Source organism: Zootermopsis nevadensis, unplaced genomic scaffold (genome assembly GCF_977971745.1).
Source record: "Zootermopsis nevadensis isolate Lab colony 2312 unplaced genomic scaffold, Znev_1.0 Znev_ptg000021l, whole genome shotgun sequence".
Lineage (NCBI taxonomy): Eukaryota > Metazoa > Arthropoda > Insecta > Blattodea > Termopsidae > Zootermopsis > Zootermopsis nevadensis.
Window position 1 is genome coordinate 16,585,118 of NW_028259153.1, and position 20,596 is coordinate 16,605,713.

The 20,596-nt window shown below is 37.2% G+C and overlaps 2 protein-coding genes across 4 annotated transcripts; one reads left to right on the top strand and one right to left on the bottom strand.

Moving 5' to 3' along the window:
* Positions 1 to 1,970: 1,970 nt before the first annotated feature.
* Positions 1,971 to 11,994, top strand: LOC110835565 (uncharacterized). 3 transcript variants are annotated; one of them, XM_022075895.2, is made up of 3 exons: positions 1,971 to 2,131; positions 7,234 to 7,394; positions 9,397 to 11,994. In XM_022075895.2, the coding sequence occupies exons 2-3, from the start codon at positions 7,313 to 7,315 to the stop codon at positions 10,920 to 10,922; spliced, it is 1,608 nt and encodes a 535-aa protein (XP_021931587.1). In that variant the 5' UTR covers positions 1,971 to 2,131; positions 7,234 to 7,312; the 3' UTR covers positions 10,923 to 11,994. The 3 variants fall into 3 exon arrangements, with proteins under 3 accessions (XP_021931587.1, XP_021931588.1, XP_021931590.1); XM_022075896.2 differs by lacking the exon at positions 1,971 to 2,131 and adding an exon at positions 3,833 to 3,957; XM_022075898.2 differs by lacking the exon at positions 1,971 to 2,131 and adding an exon at positions 6,382 to 6,468.
* A 3,170-nt stretch (positions 11,995 to 15,164) lies between these two features.
* LOC110835566 (uncharacterized) lies at positions 15,165 to 18,209 on the bottom strand. The gene is made up of 2 exons (XM_022075899.2): positions 18,049 to 18,209; positions 15,165 to 16,587 (listed from the first exon to the last, which is right to left on the bottom strand). Exons 1-2 carry the CDS (start codon positions 18,119 to 18,121, stop codon positions 15,872 to 15,874), a joined length of 789 nt encoding a protein of 262 aa, XP_021931591.2. The 5' UTR covers positions 18,122 to 18,209; the 3' UTR covers positions 15,165 to 15,871.
* Positions 18,210 to 20,596: the final 2,387 nt, after the last annotated feature.

Sequence of the window (20,596 nt, forward strand, 5' to 3'; positions counted from 1 at the left end):
TCATAAAAAATAGACTGTATAAAATGCAGATAAATAATTAATAGTTATTATTAAGTTTAAAAACATAGCAAGACTGTATGCACACAAACAGGTTTGTCAGATGCTTCCTATGACTAGACCATGCTGTCTTGCGATGAAGAAGAAGATTATGAATGTTTGAAAGAAAGGTTCTGAGGAAATATTTAAACCTAAGAGGGATGAAATGATCAGTGTAGGATATTGTACAATGAAGGACTTATGATTACATATTACCTGTTATTAACGTTTTCATGTAATGTTTATAGTTGGAATAAACTGCAGGTTATTTTTTATAGCATTACATGCAAATTCAGTAAAATAACTACTAGAATTGTGTCAAGGAATTAGGTTTTACAAAAAATTAGTTTAGTCTAAACAAATAGAACTATTATTTCAATAAAATATCTGGACCTACTGATTTTAATTATAGTGAATTTATATATCATTCATCATCTGAAACGTAAATTACTCTGTTTTTGTGTATATTTATGTGTGTTTTGTAGGGAGGGCAATATAAACATGCGTATATACAATATTATATGTGTGTGCGCACACATCCATACATACAGTCCCTTAAATACCACCAGAACCTCAGTTCTGAATGTAAGAATGCAGCTCTTTAATTTATGTTTATTCTATCCTCCAATATACAATGAATTATTTTAAAGAAAGTAGATGTCATGAGTTATCCCCAGAACGTCTTATACAAAGACAAATTTTCTTATGGCTTCTCTGCTTCATAGCTTGGTCACCCATGCCTTTTAAACAAAGCTGGAGATTCCCCAAGGTCAGCCAGCAGGTGGCAAAGGGCTTGGCATCAGCCGAAGGTCTCGATGACTCCAGGTATTTTTGTGTTACCAAAGAGAAAATAATTCCATTGTTTTTTAATTGTGCAATCTTGATACAATTAAAAATATTTACTAGTGTTCCCTATCGGTGATAAGTCCATGATCTTTATAAACCTAGTATAAGCATAAGCTACATAAAATTCTGTGTCACGAAGTCTTATTGGACAGTACTAGAAATGGCTGAATGTCTAGTTCAGGCTCCGACCGTTTTGTTGCAAGGAAAGAGCGATGCTCGATCTCAGCAGGGGCAAAGAATTGTTCTTCAAGCCTCTGCGGCCCAACCAGCCTCCTATCCATTTGATACCGGGGGGGGGATTTCCCCGGGGCTAAAGAACTGCCGCTCACTACTCAACCTCTATCTACAGCCGAGGTCACAAACGCATAAGAGCTGTAACTTCTCTCCCCCAAATGCCTTCCTAGCGTATACAGGGGACAGGCCCAATAATTTCCCTATTTCTTACATTCTCATAAGTTCAAATAATTAATTCAGCAATTTGTTCTCAAATTTTCTTTTAGAATGAGGTACGAAGCTCCACACACATACAATAAAAGCAACATTTTAGGTTTGTATCTATATTAATGCGTAAGCTTCGAGCTGGAACAGAAAAGATTAAACCATTTAATTTATTTTTCAGTCGTGTTATGTTCCAGTAAAATTCGCAATAAAAAATTGTACGAAAATAATATTTTAACAATATAAAAATCCAAATAAATAAAACAAAATAATTCTATCTGGTCAAAATTCGTATATATAGAAAGAAAATAAAAGAACTAATAATATTATTTAAGAACACAACCATAAAGTCAGTACTGTATCAGTACGAGAAACGTAGCAACAAAATTTAACACACAAACAAGAAGAATAGAAAGCTCGGTGTATGTATACATATATATATATATATATATATATAATAAAGCTTTACAGCTCATTGGTAACACTTCCGGGAACTTTATGTGTAAGACATACTATACTACAAACAGACCACGGAAATATTAAATTTTGTGCCGGAAGAAGTCCGATGGATACCTGGGATCAATACTATATAATATAATATGTAAATGTGATATGAAACAAACGGTAGTTAATTAACAACATTGTTGCCTACTTATTCGATTTAGGTTTGAAAATTGTATAATTTTACATATGTTGGCAGTCATGATCCATAATCGTTCTGAACAGTTAATAGTCTCATACGCATCATTCAAAATCAGAACTTTCCCATCAGCAGACTGGACACGACGAAGCAACTCAGCTCAGTAAACATGTAAGTGACATAAAACTTTAAATAGGGTATAAGTTATAATATTAAAAAGTGCATTAAAACAAATTAATACTGGCCAAACATGACAAATTTAGAAAATTCGAATAAACATACCTAACAGAAAATGCTAAGCAGTGTAATAGATTCGTTATAGCAAGAGAGAAACAGTTGTGTTAAAGAAAACGTAGACATTTTCGGATGTACTAATATTTCATCTAGACACATTTATTGTAATAAGCGTTAAATGGTTATGCCCAAATTGTAGTACAGTGTATTATGCAACGAAATTAAGATTTGTATAGTAGAGGTTAAATTTTAAAACACTGTTCGTAGGGAAGACATTGATGATTTCTTACAAAACGAAACGGATTTGCTAAACAATATATAAATTGATAAGCTTTGATGTCAACGTAACAAACTATATCAACATAACTGAAGTCAGATCTTTCAGAGCAGCTGAATTTGTCAGTGACAGCTGTCTTGTGTTTGAAAGTGTTACGAAAAAGACTAAGCAAATATACAATCAACGCAATAGTATGATATATAGAAAGATTTAATTTGTCACCTAAATGACATTGACGTTAAAGAACATCAGTTTAGAATCTCAAATAATCGTTGATAATTCTGGTCTATGACGCCGTGTGGTCTTAAAGGTGAAATAATTTGATCTGGTGCTGCTATTCAACTTTGCTTTAGGACACATTATTAAGTTGGTCAAAATTACGACTCGGAATTAAATTGGGCAGTTTAGTTTGTGTTGTTTGCCAGTATTAATGTAATTGGCGAAACCCAGACGCTATAAAGGAAACTACAAAACTGATATTTATTGATAGTAAGGAGGTAGAAAGGCCACGCCACAGCTCAGGAGGTTAGTCATTGGTCTCTCGCTGCAAAGGTCAGTCTGTGTAAGATTTATGTTGTACAAAGTGGCATTAGACAGGGTTTTTCCCGACTCCTTCGGTTTTGACCTGTTAGAATCCGCTGGAGGGTGGACATTGGGTCCGTTAGCGACCCATTTTCACAGAGACTTTAATTTCTCTCCTTCACAGCACTGAAGAATATGGAAGGGGCGAAAAATGCAGGCTGAAATAATAATAGACCTATAAAAATAAGTAACAAAATCTTCGAAAATATATGACTTAATATATACTGAGAGTGGGCATCTTACGACCGAACACTGCAACAACTAGATGGCAGATGACAAGAAGGTTCAAAATACTTAAAGTCCGCTCCCCTCCAAACCTTTACAATTATAATATCTTCTAGAAAATAACTCTATAATTATGTGTGTTCTTTTGAATTGGAATTTGTAGCAAAGGCTTTTAAGTAATGTAATCTTTAAACGGTTAAGAAAACCCTTCAGTGGCTTTATTCTTATTCTGAGGTTTTTAGAGCTGGGAGTTCTGGGTTTCTGAGCTGTATAGTCTGGCAGAAGTTTACCGACTTTTCAGAGGTGTATGTTGCTTCCACTGAAACGTCGATAATCTACACGGCGCAACAATCCAGAAGACAGCCATCCTCTTATTTTTCTAGTTGAAAGATCGCTTTGTGGTAAAACACGGAGGAAGTGTGCTGCTGCTGCTTCCTGGTGGTGTGGTTTGTAGTCGATTGTTTTTTCATCCTGCATTCGTCCATAAAGTATAGCAGTATGTCCTTTCTGATGCTGAGATAACTCATCCCTTTTCCAGCGTAAAAACCACCCAAACCGCTTTATAAGCAGCTCGTGGTAATACAATAATTCCGGAAATGTATTTCCTTTGTGTTTTTCCAGTGTTCTAACTTAACAGTTCAAGGTTTACGACTGAGTGTGTGTATTTGTGACGTTAAAGGTCCGTGTGGATAAAATACACTTATAATACCTTAGTATAACGCTAATCGTTAAGCGTTTATATTTGCTAGAGGAATGTACGTTGTTTGGCAGTCACTATTCAGTTCATGATATGTAACAGTTTAGGTTTTTAAGATAGGCCTATACTTCGGTAGACGAATTTGTGGCTTCTATATAATTTGATCACAATACGCACCGAGGCTGAAGTTACAATTCTGTTGGATAGACACCATTAAATTTGGCATTCCCATTATTAATTTTATCATACGTCGAGACACAAGTATTATAGTAAGACAAAAGTGTTGAATATTATTATACTTTTAAAATAATGCGGTCATAATGTGAGGATGTTGACCTTTGACGAAGGCATAAGAGGATAAAACTAGAATTCGCGTTAGAGAAGGAGGGTGTTGAGGCCCAATTGGCTCAATGTGGTGTCCGCTTGCGTTTTTGTGGACGTAATAATAAACCATCTAGTTCAGTGAAAGCAGATAATCTGTATTTAAAATATTGGAGTTGGTTATCAGAAAATTGTTCTTGTTCTTGTGACAGGCAAGAGCTCGATTTTGATCTTGTGAGTTGGTTCTGACACCGTGTTGTCTTGTAAGTAGTTATCAGCGTTTCGGAGGAAAGTATCGCCTCCATCTTCAGGGTTGTTATTAATACTTAAGATGGAGGGTATACGTCCCTGCGAAACGCTGGTACAAGACCGCAAGATGTCAGAACCCAGAAGACCACAATAGACACGTAGTTGATTATTCAGTTCAGTCTGTCTGTCTGTCTGTCACTGAGGTAGATGGTAATTTAGTTATCCAGTCAGTGAACTTAATTCGCTAATAAATTTAATGTCTCTATTAGTACTGTAAATAGGCAGGTAGATAAGCAGTAAGTTGGTTAGTTATTTCGTAAGACAAACACAAAAAAATTGAAGCCGAAGCTCGTCTCTAGCCCCAACCGCAAAGAAAACGCAATACACTTTTATTACAAAGATCAATTGGTTAATATTGCTTAAGGAAATAATAGCTGTTTACCCCTAGAATTATACAAAGAGAAATATATTCAGTAGGAATTGAGGTTTTCACAGCGGTGAGTATGAAGATAGTTGTCTTCTGGGTTGTTGCGGTGTGTAGTCTGTAAGTACTAATCGCCCTGATGATGGAAGCAGCAAGGGCCTTTGAAACGTTGGCAAACTTCTACCAGGCTACACGGTGCAACAACCCAGAAGACAGCCACCCCAGAAATGTATTCATTCTTAGGATAACCTGCAGAATTACTGGTTGTTAAATTGGGGCATGTGTACTTACCACTAGCCTTTAAAGGGTTAATCAGTTTAATCATTCGCTCAAAAAAGTGGATAAATAAGTTGCAAGTGTGTTGGTCGTACGCCTTTTTGCAGTTCTGCACTCAGTTGAAGCGATGAAACTTGCTTCAGGTCCATTGGAATTTATCACCGTTAAATTGCGTTCCTGTGACTCATCTATGCGTACATTCCATCCAACAGACACGTGTCTATCGGTTGAAATATCAAGATATTGATCTGTGAGGCAGCGCTTTCGCTAAGAGGCAGGGGAAATTGTCTTTTCCTAGAAAGAGCAAAGTCCTTTTGGTAATGGCTTGTTGATTTGTTTTCGTGTTAGGTGGCTCATGTCTCCAAGAATAATGTTACCAGACTCGTTCCTTAATGGCTGTTTTAAATGTAAGGTCAAGAACATGGCTGTTACAATGGCCGTGTGGTCAGGCGTGGGTTTCGGCTGATTGAATACCTGGATCTCTGGCTCTAATCCCAATCGAGACTAGGGTATATTTTATGTCCCGTATTTCCGTATTTTGCTGTTCTGTGTAGCTGGAAGCCTTTTATCTGGCTGATGACACGTCTAGTGAGTTGAATAACAATTTTGGAAGGAATTCCGAATTGGAACAAGTCATAAGGCCTAATCCGTAAAAGACGAAGAGAAAGAAATGAAATAAATAAATTTCCGCTTTAATATAGAGTGTTCATATCTTTAATACTTTCTTTCAAAGTTTGTATGTTGCATTCATTTATTGCACACAAATTTGCGACTGTAGCGAAACGTTATGTTTTCAAATAGCTAACAGCAATCCCTTGATTAATTCGAACTTCAGTTGTTACATACGTTAAAATATATCCTCTGCATCTGATTTACTTATACTTTTAAATAATGTAAGTCAGTTAGAATTCGGCACCGGTTAGAGGTTCGTTTTTCGCATGTCACTATCTTTGAACGAAAAGTTCATGAAAAACTCATTTGCCTCCGTCAGAAATGTTCACAACGTGTAATTTTATATTCAGTACCGTAATACGAATTGGTACTGTCAGCAGAAATATAAGTTACGTTCTCCTCCTCAGGGGTTTTCCGTTTTCTGCGACATGCTATCCTTTTAAATTATACATCTCAACTTAAGATACTCTTCATTACTATGTGTAGCATGACCGTCGTGTTCATTCTGTGTTACGCGCGTGTAGCGGAAGCCTGGTTCTAGCAACATCCTTGTAAGTCCAAAGTCAGACAGATCGTAGGATCTGATGTCTTTTCTACCCATAAATTGTGTATTTCAGTTCTCTGTACATCCAATCCGAATTGTAGCTAAAACAGAAAACTTACACGCACTAAAACGCACTCAGGCGTTGTTTTAGAACCGTTGGTATCTAGTGGGAATAACCAGTAATCTCAAGGATACAGATTGTGGCAAGAAATTTATTGAGCAGTAATTTAAGTACCATTTCTGAATTTTAGAACGCTATGTAACGAAAGAATTAAAGTGATTTATGAATTTTGAAGGTTATGAATGAAGTTATCGTGGCCCATTATGAAATATTTTTTTAGGCATTTTCCCAGAGGTACACAAATTAATAGTGGTCAGTCTCCAGAGAAAATATATCATGACGATAGAGAAATTCTGTACTGAATTGTCATAAATGCTATAGCTGAAAGTGTCCATGAAATTATAAATCCGTTTAGTGGTTTGGATGGGAAAATATACAGAAAGACTAACATCGCATAAGATTCTGAACTAATGCAAATATTTGCCGGATGTTCGGGAGAGACGTACATCTGTCGCCAGTCTTGAAAGAGCCCGTACCCACCGCTAATAGCAGGTAACACTAGCCTTTCATGAAGTCCTTGTATGTCTTGACGTCATGTAAACATCGGATGGGTTTCCTCGGAAGAATTGCAGCAGCAGAAGAACCTGCCCTGGAGAGTCCAGCATAATTCACACAGGTATTAATTCTGCCCATCTTTTTTCTGTATAAAAGAAGACGGCAAGAAGTCGCGGTCACCATTAAGCGAGTTTGTGTGCCGAAGAGAAGAGTAGTTGTGTGTGCCTGAACCACGATGAGGCTTGGTGTGCTGTTGGTGCCCCTGGCAGTTTTGGTGTGCGCTGAATTACACGAAGTGAACTCATTCCCAAAACATGGTAAGTGAAATTTTGCAAAATCATTCAGCAACAAATTCATGATATAATTACATGTAATAGCCTCTAAATTATTTAAATATTTAAAAATACAAATGTCTAGCAACAACACTAACAAATCCATGGTTCGTGATAGTATGATAAAATTGTATTCCTTAGTAATTTGTTTATTATTCAGTCAGTGATTCATTAAATTTGTCTAGTAACTTAGTCGATCCACTACCTAGTCACTTAATAACTCAATTATTTAGTCATCGTAACGGGAGAAAGTCAGTTGGAGAGTCAGTGAATGTCATTTACTTGGTCGCTGAGGTTTAATAAGTTCGTTTATTAGATATATAGTTCTCCAACGTATTAGCTACTTAGTTAATTAGTCATTTACGAACGTGAATTTTGGGAACTACCTGAGAATCACCTTCAAAGTAAAAATCTGTCAAAGTTGTAGCAAAGTATTATTAGTTTTAAGTTCGTACATTTACTTCGTAAAGTCGTTGTTGAATCATTACTATCAATTAATAACGTTTTGTTAAGTAAAGAAGTTATACTATTTTTCATAAGAATATGCTAACGAAATTTCAAGGCTGATACAATGTAAGATTCAGCTGTGTGTGTGTGTAATGCACCGTAAGTGTTACAGTCCCATTAGTACTGAACCAGAACATTTTGAAGGACAGAAGTGTTGTCCAACTGATCACACACAGGTGAGCGGACGTATTAACTAGCTAGGAAGAAAATGTTGATTTCCGTTCTCTTCTAAAATATAAGTTTAGAGATTCTAGAAATAAGTTATTCATATTCTTAACAGAATGAAATTCTTCATTATTTCCAACGGATAGAACGACGCGGTTGAGATGTTAGCACACCCTTGTGAGGTCCCGGGTCCGAGTCTCTATCCTTAAACCTGTTACTCTTAAGGTTTTCTTGTGGTTTTCCTTAGTCCGTCCAGGGAAGTGCCGGGATACTGCATTAAAGAGGTCACTGACGTTTTCCACATCCTGTTCATATTATTGTTTTACCATTCGATGTTACACACCTTTTTCCGGTAGTAATATTATGACGCTTCTAATTAGGAGGTTCATCACAATTTTGTTTCGTATTTTTTCAATTGAAACTGTTAGGGAAGCCCCTAACTAATGTTAGCTGGAAAGTCTCCAAAACGTTGTTTGTGATGACGCGATGGGCCCTCGCGATGTTACGAACCGGTTTGAAGAGCAACGCAATACACATATTTAAGAGCCACAACGCGAGATAGTTACGTTTCTTCAGGGAAACCTAGTGAAGTGGTCGAGGGTGATTTATTTGTTATTTTTATCGTTTGACACTTTTTCTACCCTTTAATCTCTTTGGTAATATTCCTTATCTCTTTTTCCCCGTATCACTTTACCATCTAGTCCACATGTGTTTTCTCGCCCCACAATTCCTTTCTTAAGTTTATTCACAGAATCACATTGAAGAGCATTATGTCCATACTTGGTAAATTAACATAATTTACAATATCCATCACACAAAACTTGTTCCAATGAAATATTTTACTTCGTGTATCAAAGTTTTGTGAAAACAAAGCATATCTTTGCAAGTTACCGGTTAGATTACCATATAAAATATTTTTTCCAACAACTTTTCGTATCAGCCTTATTACGTGATGCATTAGTTTCAGAAAAGTTTAACGCGACGTCCGATCGCATTTTCGCTGCGAGAGGAAACAACAACTCACTGGAAGAAAGCAAAGAAGCATAAAGCTGACTTTTATGTAGCAGACTTGAGAACAGTTTACTAAGATAATTAATTTTCTGCATTTTGGTGTCAATTTTCCGCTATACACTTAACATAATGGTTATACCGCTGTTACTCAATAATTGAAGCCTTGTTTATGAAAACTAGGACCAGCAGGTAAATGTGAGGTTATGAATGTAGGAATGTATAAGAAACGCGTAGAACCATTTATGCCCCAACGTAATGCTGAGTGATTTATCTTATTTAACCTACATATTTTTTATTATTACAGAACGACAGCCGAGATCACTACTGGACGGGAATGGTCTCCTTGGTGGACTGGGGAAGATTCTGAAACCCCTGGGTCACAATCGCGACGGATCCAGTTCGAATTCCGACAGCCGTACGTCGCACCTGGAGTTCACTGGGCCTCTCGGACTCCTGAAGTTCAACGTGGATTCGGCCTCAGCTAACGCTGGGTCCCGCGGTGTGGGCGGCGCAGGAACCTTATCATCTTCGAACGCTGCATCGAATGCCCATTCTGGAGGCGGCGGTGGTAGCTGGGGCGGAAGTGGAAGCTCAGCAGCATCAAACGCCAATTCAAATTCATTCGGTGGCGGAGGATTCAGTAATAGTGGGGCTTCATCTAATGCCGGTTCTCAGACATACGGTGGCGGAGGCGGTATTCATAGTTCTGCGGCCTCAAATGCTGCAGCGAATGCAGGTTCGAACTCTTTTGGAGGAGGCGGCTCTTCTGCATTATCTTCATCTGAAGCTCAAAGCAGCGCGTACACCAATTACGACAGGGGATTTAGTGGCGGAGCTGGTTTCGGCCCTCCACACCCCGGAGGCTTTGGCGCACCAATTCCAGGCAGACATTACCACAAACACCACTTCCAGAACCAATTTGGTGGGGGATTCAACGGCCAGTTTGGTGCCCAGGGTGGTGGAGGATTTGCTCCAGGAGGAGGTGAAGTCTTTGGAGGACAATCTGGAGCAAGTAGCAATGCTGCTAGTCAAGCAGGTGGATTCAGTCAAGGTCACGGATTCAATGAAGGAGGTAGTTTCGGTGGTGCTAATGGATTTGGCGGAGGTTCTGGTAATGCCAATCATGGGTTTACCGGTGGCTTTAATCAAGGAGGTGGTGGCGGTTTTGGAGGTTCTTCGGGAGGAAGTCAGTCAAGTTCTTCCAGCAACTCGGGTAGTCAGTCAGGTGGTGGATTAGGAGGTTTAAATCCAACTGGAAGTAACTCCCAGGCCGCAAGTAATTCAGCAAGCCAGTCAGGTGGTGGGTTAGGTTTATACCCAGGTGGAAGTAACTCCCAGGCCGCAAGTAATTCAGCAAGCCAGTCAGGTAGTGGGTTAGGAGGCTTCAGTCTAATCAAAACCAATTCTCAAGCAGCTAGTAATGCTGCAAGTCAGTCTGCTGGTGGAGGAGTTGGAAGCAACGTTCAGGGCGAATTCGGAGGTTCAAGTGATGATGCTGCTATTGTTCAAGTCTTTGGGGGTGGTGGAGGTGGAGGCTCGCATAGTATTTCCGATAGTCAGTCTGGATCTTCAACTAATGGAGGGCTCGGTAGTTCATCAAGTCAGTCCAACAGCCAATCTGCATCCTCTTCTGGTTCTGGTGGCTTTGGCGGGTCATCCAGTGGATCTAGCAGTGACGCTTTATCGTCTTCTGGTTCGTTTGGTGCTGGTGGAGGTAGTAATTCTAAAAGCCAGTCGTCTTCAGATTCGTATAGTGGATCAGGAGGCTCCAGATCTTCCAGTCAGTCCAGTGCATCATCCGACAGTGATGCAATAATATTTATAAAGTGAATCCGATGTGATTTCTGTCGCAGAAGTTTCTACGTTAAGTGTCAGTCTTCTGATCAGTCTCCCAAAGATGTGACTGATAAATACTGTGTTTAATATTCAATTTTACGCTGCAGGGCTACAATATAAACATGTATGAGCTCGTATGTAACATTCTTTGCTTTGATGTGTTCAGTGACACTGGCCCCATATCTGTAGAAACTTATCTTTGCTCAATTATTTTAGCGCTTTGACTAGTATGATTTTTTATGATCCAATAGACCATCAAAGACGTATCCTTTTTCCAAGAGGAATAGCCCACATAAAAATGTTTACAAAATGAGTTAATGAAAGTGCTCATGCTCAAAGAAACTCAAATTGTATTGAGATTCATATTATATAAATGCTTTTTAAAGGGGTTGAGTGTATTCAGGAAAAACATTTAATGCACATGTTAAGATAGAAAGACCTCAATTCTTGCCGTTGTTTTATTATGTCCAAACTTGTCATCATGAATGTAATCAGTTTCAGTTCATGCGCCAACATTTCGGATAAATATGCCGCCTTTATCTTCAGGGTTTAATTGAACAAAGAATGTTAAATGGTTACGTGGGGGAAGGTATAAAGATCGGGACAGGGCTTTTCAGTCCTGAACATGGAGGTAGTTTTTCCTGGTGGAACATTGTCATGTTTTGTAGGTGATCACGTTATGTACCTAGTAGAATTCAAGGCGCATTAACACAGAAGAATACAATCTGAACTCATACTTACACCATTTTTTGTGTTTGGGCTTTGAACTTGTACGAGCAAGGTTGTCATTTTTATTATATTTCTGAAAACTGAATAGTTACTTCGGGAAATAAGTAGGGAGAAATATAAAGCTCATTTGTTTAAACATATGAAAAATGTGTATTTGGAACTAATATATTTTTCATAAACGACAAAACCAAAAAACCTGAGTTTATTATAAATCTGACATTTTATATATGATTCTTGATAACTGATATGAAGCCAGTTTTATTTGTAAACAATATTTGACATTGCTTACTATGTTAATGCATTAAAAAGTATTAAAATAAAAGTGTTTTGTAAGTAATTCAAGTTTACAATTGTTTTTAACAAAGTATATTTTACTTTGCTGGATCCTAGTGGTAGGTGTGTGCAATCTGTCATCTTGTGTACTGAATCCTAGGTTCGAATGGGCTATCGAAGGAATGTACATTGTGCATCGAAGATTAGTTTTCTCGGAATGAAAGGTCAGAAGCGACTTGAGGGACGAATCCCTGAAAGAACAAAATGTTTTACAAAACATGACATACGTCACACTGGACGCAGATTGTGCAGCAGAACAAGTTTTTTTGGCTTGTTCATGACGTCAAAGCATGTGTGACCTTAAATACTACTCTGCAGCAGAAATTATTTAATTATAACCATGACCTAAAGCATTTATCATTCCTTTCCCTTCAGAGCTTTTGTTCGGATGAAGATTATTGTTTATTCCAGTGCTCCAAGTCAACTTTCAGATAATGATGGTCTCTCATGTTTTTAACTGCAAGAGAAATAATGGAGGTGAACCGGTCTTTGCAGAAACCCCCAACACGGACAGTAGGGTTATCTATAGTGGCAAAGGAAACTAATCAACATGCCGCATCTCACTTCTTACCTTCTGCTTAGAAAACAGGTACTTGGCAATTAACTTTGTGAATTTCCCACAATATGCAACAGCCCATCGCTTACAACACACGTTTCATGCCTAAAGCTATTCACTTTAGGTAAAATCCGACAATGAATTTAATTAATAAAGATGGAAGAATTTATTTTATTTTGTTTGTTACTGTTCTATTATTTTATATCTACTGTATTTAAAACACGACCGTCTTCTGGATTGTTGCTGATAGAGGCAGCAAGCACCTCTGAAACGTCGGTAAACTTCTACACGGCGCTACAACCCAGAAGACAGACATCTTCATATTCGTCTCCGAGACCCTGTCTCTAAATGTTGGTCAAGTATATAATTATTAACTTCTTGAGGTCACATCTACGTCACGGGTCAAGCTCGACTGTTCTTAATCTTGAAATCAATATTAAAACACTTACGCAGATTCTTATAAACGCAAAACAGGTTTTCACTTATGCAGCAATGCGGTTCTGTCTTCGTCATCTTGAAGCCAAGGATAATGAAACTGGTTCCATTGCGTAACGAATGAAGACGTTCATATCACCCGAGGGTATTTACTGTAAGAATATTTTCTTGTGAATATACAGGGTGTACAATATATGGCCGCAAATTCAGCCATCTTTTGATTATTATGAAAGGAAAATTAAACATACTTCAGAACATATCGACTCAAATCCTTCATTCTCTTTAATACATATTTTTGTCTTTCGTAATTATAATCTGCGACTGTAATCTTGAGACTTGCGGGGTGAAGGAGGAAGGAGGCAAGACAGCGCCAGCCTTTAACGCTTCGGACTTCCTGCATTCATTGCAAGTCTCAAGATTACAGTCGCGTACTATACTTTCCTCGAAGTAGAATTTAATGCTCTCACGGCGATGAGTACGAAGATGGCTTCTGAGATTTAGCGCTGTGTAGTCTGGTAGTTTACCGACGTTTCAGAAGTCCTTTCTGCTCCCATCATCAGGGCGATAAGTCGAGACTACACGGTGAATGGGGAAAAAGTGACAGGGGGCGTGGGGAAAATTGCAGAATGACAAAGCCCATAGTTTGTATTCTTTCAAATATTAGGATGATCTTGGAGGAGTTGAATAATGCTTAAAAATTTTGGTCTGATTACGGTAATGATCCTTCGGGTTTCATTAAAAAGTCAGGAAATTTCTTGAATAGCTAGGCGTACTCTTAGCTTCTCAAGGATTGTACTCCATGGAGTTGTTTATTCAACACACTTCGACTACTAAAATTGTTAAAGATGAATCACTTTGCCATAAGTGGGGCGAGTGTCGGACCGCAACTAACGAGTTGCTTGTAATAATTATGAAACTCGTTCTTTCCCATGTGAAAAGAACAGCGCTTGCTATCTCTTGTATTTTAACAACCATTGTCTTATAGGATTCCCTTTTCGTTCAACACATTATTTCAGAGACGACAACTTAAGTGGTTGTCTTAAGGAATGTTCCGAAGAATGAACAGAGCTAGCCATTTTCTTTCTGGTGAAAGGCGACTACAATTGAAGAAGCTTGTAATTTAAAGAGGGTGCCGTATGAATCTACCAGATACAAGTGTGCGAATTGAACAGATTACGAAAATCTTTATATCGTGTATTGTCACAGAAAGACATTTTCGAAAACATTATCTTGGTACTGGCTGTCGAACGAATTGTCTGAAGTTAGCAAGGCCAAACTTCACGTCCCTGCTTCGTATTTGGAAGGACGTAACTAAATTGAACTCAGCTGAACGAATCAAATAATTCATTGAGTCCATTTCATTCACACAACTGTTTTAGGTTTTCTTAATTCGTCAATAATAACACAAAATATTTTGATCACATTAGTATTACCTTCAATGGATACTGTAAATTTTGGGACACTACTGACTCTTAAGATTAATGCTAATATAAAAATTTATTATTAATAATAATAATTACAAATAACACTGAATATAATTATTAAGGCTAGAATTACTTTAACGATTAATTATGGTAACACAACAAAATTATATTACAAGGATTCTTTTTAAATTGAGTGTATATATATATAATTGGTTGGTGTTCCTCGCTGTTATGTAGACGTGGCATTCTAGACGCCCAAATCTCATGAATCACGGGACGATATGGAAACTTTAACTGTTAAAGATACCAGTGGATGAATCAATAGCGGAAATGCGTCTGTAAACGTAGAAGTGTTGGTAGAATTTGGGGATAAGAAGCCTGAAATCAAGATTAATCTAAATGAAGCAAAGTCAAACTAAATTAAAGCAAACTAAATAGGATTTGAGGTTTTCACGACAGTGAGTCTGAAGGTGGTTGTCGTCTGGGTTGTTGCGTCGTGTAGTCTGGTATAAGTTTACCGACGTTTCAGAGGTCCTTCCTACCTCTATTATCAGTGCATTCAGTCTAACAGCATATCCATGGTAACTGTTACAATAATTTACGCGTAACACACTCTTACAAACGTAATGTCATAAATATCACCATATTATTATAATTGGCAATACGATAACATGTAAATGTGGAATCAGCAGACGTACTTTTAAATTAAATATGTATGGGGACAGTTAAGAAAAGAATTGGGAAAATCATTAACACATGTCAATAAATATAATTTTTTAATAATCATTCTGTATAAAATTAGCATTCATAATTCTTAACAACATTTTTTTTAGAGATTAATACATTAACGAAACGTTTGGTTCTGTATCATGTATGATATGGATTTCGTTAGAAGACAGTCTATTTAAGTTATATTAGCAGACTCTAATTATCATTACATATACTGTGAAATATACAGAGTTGTAATTTGAAATGTATTGTAATTTTAATTTCCCTTTTATATATATCATAAAGGAACTAATATTAAAATATAAGTCTAATTATCCCTACTACATTTTTAAGCGTTGTCTGTAAGGTATTCTACTTATCTAGTTTCTCGGTTACGTATAAAAACAAACATTAGCTGTTTTAAATTTTGACTTGAGTCCTAAACGTTGTTTCTTAAAGTGCCAAATTTTAAAATATAAGCAGAAAATTTTGATTTTTTTTTTTTAGATTTACTTCAATTTTGTGCTGTTATTTTTTAACTTTAGTTATTCGAGAATAAAATGTGATAATTTCACTATATTGCAGTGGTAACTGTAGTTTCTGCCTCTTCTACAAGAAACCATCTCTTGTAGCAATCCAAAATATCAGAAATGTCAGCTAGGTGTAATCTGTTTTTCCGCCAATGCTGTCGACCTTGGAACGTAATGGGTTACGATTGTTACAGTTTTAATTAAGCTGGGTTTTGTATAGTTAGTGCTTTATTTGCCGTGGCCAATTGCCTTGCTTGAAGAACTTGATTGACTGGAAGACCCACTTTTGCTGCCAAAGCCATTGCTGCCAGAAGAAGCATCGCTCGAGGAGCTAGACTGGCTACCACTTCCACCCTTGCCGCCACCACTGAGGCTGCTGCTGCTACTCTGAGATGAAGACGAACTTCCAGAGCCACCACGAAGTCCTCCTCCAGAATTACTCTCACTGATGGAACTGCTAGATGACTTGCTGCCTGTCCCTCCTATTCCAACGGGAGCTCCTCCATGACCTATAGCGCCTCCAGTTCCTGGTCCGCCTCCAAAGCCTGAGTTTCCGCCATGACCTATACCGCCTCCAGTTCCTGGTCCGCCTCCAAAGCCTGAGTTTCCGCCATGACCTATACCGCCTCCAGTTCCTGGTCCGCCTCCAAAGCCTGTGTTTCCGCCATGACCTATAGCGCCTCCAGTTCCTGGTCCGCCTCCAAATCCTGTATTTCCGCCGTGACCGCCATTACCACGGCCACCAAATGCGGAACTTCCAGCATTGCTTGAGGCCTCAGACTTGCTACCGCTGGCTCCACCAAACCCAGGACCCACATGTGCAGGTTGGTGGCCATGAGGATGATCTGGTGACCGACGCAATCTCAGAGTTTCGTCCTCTGTGTTCCAAGACGGAACGGCGTAAACCAGTGGGTAGGGGGCGAAAGGGTCTTGGACGAGAAGAGCTGCAGATAAAGCAGTTTTGATTTAGTTCAGTGTGCTTCCACGTGGTAAAACATTTAAGTATGGTCAACAAATCCCGTATGCATAAACTATGTTCATGTGTCTGTCGGTCTGTCCGCCCGCGTGTTTTACAACCGTTAGTACTCCAGTGAATTAGATTAAACTTTGTGTTTGATGCGTACGATGAAAGTTGTTGAGGAGATTTAATTCTGATGCGTATTGGATAATTATAACCCTTAATGTATTTATTTAACTTTATAAAATTTGTCAACTACGACTTGTCATGCATGAAAGCTTACTTTCACTTTATGAATTTTTTTTTCAGTGTTTTGAATATTTCATAAAATGTAAGAAATAATCTGTCTTAGTTCAGCGTATTGTCTGTGCGAAATGAAATTAGCTTTGTAGGTGAGTTGAAGTGTAAAACACATTTCTACTATTCGTTTTCATATTTTCACTACAGTTCATAAAATGTGAATCAGTAATATATTTTAGTTACGTAACACGTAAGAAGAGTGACGAACAAGTAAAATATATAGTTCCAACATGATTGTTTTGAAAATGGACGATATATAAGAACTATAATTGCAATTAAATAAATATGGAAAACATCTGGGCAGAAATAATTTAACAAGAAAGGAAACACCGTAAGATAACCGATTACATAGGACAAAATACTGAACTGTTATTACCACTATTTTTGAAGTGTTGTTAGAGCTAATTATGTAAAAACACACTTGCCTTCAAAACTTCGCGACAAACATATAGCAAATAGGTGCTAAATCGTCTTTATCATTGGTCAACACGACAGTGAAGTAAATTTTTAACTTTTGCAGTCGGTAAATGAATTTTATTCATTTTCCTCTTTTGCCGAGCAATGGAGATTAAATAGGTAATTCTGTGCCTAGTATTGTTGATAATAAGTACTGTTACAAGTATAATAAATTCAAAGAAAATAGTAATTGACACAAAGTAACTCACGAATCTGAAATCGCCACATTAAATAAGAACCAGTTAATCAGTTAACAATCTTAATATAACCTTATGAGAATATTGTGTACACTACGTACTCTGAAATGGCGTAGACTCTACAAGGCGAATACGTATCTGAGTCGGTTTTTTTTACCAATTTCATCTATTTATTTGCTACAAAATTATAATATTTAGAAATTCGTAATTATATTAAGACTTGTACTTGACATTGCTTGTGTTTCTGGCACTCTATATTTAATTATCATGAAATAAAATTATAAAATAATATAAAAAATCACACACAAACTCAGAAAGTATCTGGAATAATTCATAATTAAAAGCCCATAAGCCCCCCCAGGATGAAATCAAAAGTACCCGAGTGCCTTGTTTGCACCAGGGTCAGAAAAAAATGTAGGTTAGAATTTTGACGAGAACATAAAGCTTGTATATTTATGTTCGCTTAAAATATATTCTCCTCATGTTTATCATACCTTGATAAGTGGCTGTTTCTGCAACCGCCACAAAGGCGCAAATTCCACCGAACAGAGCAGTAAGAAACCTCATGGTCCTTGGTTGATGTCCTAGATACTTCTTCGAGTAGTCTAGCTGTCCATCTGCTGTTAAGCGTCACTTCTCGATTACATTTTATACCCAAACACCAGCCTGGGGGATTCCTGTTTATCTTTGTCACTGAAATTAGCGATGTTCTCAGTTCTTGCACCTTTATCCCTCATTGTACCTCCCTCCGTTCTCCCTACTAACCGTGATAAATAGTTTGACCTTGTCCTTCATCACGCAGTGTTTGTGTATAATCGTGTGAATAAAATTGGGAATCCATGCAAACGTAAGCGAAAATTTATTATTCAGTAAAATTTAATGGAGTCTGAAGTAAAAATGTTCTATACACAGTGAAATTTTAACAAGTTGAAAAAAGTAAATTCCGGAAATCTGAAATTTGGCCTTATGACTAAGCATATTACCTTGAAGGCGTATAAGAGGAGTGAAGGTAAACCTCTACGTGTTCTAGAGCTCGGTACCTGTACTTAAGCGTCAGAGTCATGCCCCTCTAGAGGAAAGATCCCGGGTATGTATCTAATATGAGACTGGTTCGGACTAGAACCGGTGTAGACGTGCTGTCCTGCCTCTACTGAGAATTGAACGTGGATCGCCCAGCCCAAAGCCAGTCAATCACATTACTCTATTATTACATTTTAGTAATTAGTTAAAGATTTATTCTTCTAGATATTCTTTGACCGCCATTTTTGTAGCAGTAATGTCAAATACTTCATGATGTGCTGGACATGTAAGTCGAATGAAAGAAACAAACTTAATAAAATATATGAGTGGGAAAAAGTCACGAAAGTTGAGATTTCTAACGTCAGGAAAGATTCTTGATCGTAATTTTGAAATATATGCAAGGGAAATATTGTGAAGTTTTCAACAGAATTTTGTTCAACGACTGACTTCTGTGTCTGTGTTCTGTTATCAGAGAAAGGGTGTGTTAATGCGTGTTACCGTAAGACATTCAAAAGACTGAACTGCCTCAGTGTATGGAAGAATGAGAAACTTCGGTGGTGATGTTGGTAAGCCTTATGCGTATGTCTGGGAATTTCTTCTTCGGGTGGGAAAATATGTAACAAGGAGTAGGCTATTTGCTATTACGCTCTCAATTATTTACAAATACTTTAAGAGAAAACAAAAATAAATTAGATAATGTTTAATAAAGAAGGAAAGAATGCAGAAGGGGAAAACAGAACGAAAGAATGTCGATAGTAGTAACTGAATTAAAGATGCTTGTTGAAAGAAACAGATAGATAATGACCAATTTTATTTAGTCTGCGACTGTATCCAATATATTTTGAAGTTCTGTTCCTCATTTTGTGGCGAGTGTCTTTAAATGTCAAACAGATATTCTTGTTCGTTTTATTTCTCATTGTTTGCTTTGCTCTTCATTTCTTCGCAAAACTACTTCGTCATCGCCCTTTAATCTCCTATTGTGATTGTTCTTCTGGCATCTGAGCATCAACATTCCTTGGTGAAAACTCCACCTGGACGTGATAAATTTTTAGGTCTTGGAAAAACACTTTAATTGAATTAAAATATATAATATAATTCAGGTCTATACACAAACTTTATTTACAGATGTTAAAATTTAAAATTTAAAATTTGCGCTATTCATCGTTACTACGATGTTACAATACTGCGCCTTTATTTACTACATGTTTCGATGCGTAGCATCATCTTCAGGTTTTTCCTTTAAAACTACTTTATATTTCAATGCAAGTTTTTCATTTATTCATTTGTTTTGTAAATTATTATAGTATGTGTTCTGTTGATCTTCTTATTTTATGCATCTTATGTTTTGTTTTCCATTATTCATGAATCGTGATGTACGGTGTATCTTCGTCTGATCAGGTTGACTGTCTGTTCGTGGAACATCGTAGTAACGATGAATAGCGCAAATTTTAAATTTTAACATCTGTAAATAAAGTTTGTGTATAGACCTGAATTATATTATATATTTTAATTATAAAACACAAACATGACGCATTTAAACTTTAAACTTTAATTGAAATTCGTGTATCTAAATAGACGAGAAGTAATAATAAAAATGGATCTTTTGAGCACGTCGGAGTATATCTAAAATCGTCCTAACTAAATTTTTCAAAGTATCGGCCTCTTTTAATAGGATACAAATCTCAAAATTCGAAATCAATGAGGTGGTACCCGTCCAACAGTCACGCCGCAATTAATTTTCGGGCATAAATGGATAGGCAGCATGAAATGTGAACGATTAAGATGGCGATGATCACATCAACTTACCTCGATCCCCGATATGCAAACATGGACAGGCTTGTGCAATAAGACGTGTTTCAGTTCTAAAAGAACGGATTGATATAAGTAATTTTCTTTGAAATTTTAAATCATATCCGATCTTCATTTTCAATGCAGATCTGATTTTTCTGATCAGATTAGCTACCTTGATTTCAAAATTAAATAAATTTCCACCCCATTTGTGTTCGATAACATTATTAACAG

Bases quoted from the DNA above. Each gene is read 5' to 3' on its own strand.
- LOC110835565 (XM_022075895.2), top strand. From the start codon at position 7,313: ATGAGGCTTGGTGTGCTGTTGGTGCCCCTGGCAGTTTTGGTGTGCGCT. The intron at 7,395-9,396 runs GTAAGTGAAATT...TTATTATTACAG, and splicing joins GAACTCATTCCCAAAACATG to AACGACAGCCGAGATCACTA.
- LOC110835566 (XM_022075899.2), bottom strand. From the start codon at position 18,121: ATGAGGTTTCTTACTGCTCTGTTCGGTGGAATTTGCGCCTTTGTGGCG. The intron at 16,588-18,048 runs GTATGATAAACA...CTTTATCTGCAG, and splicing joins AGAAACAGCCACTTATCAAG to CTCTTCTCGTCCAAGACCCT.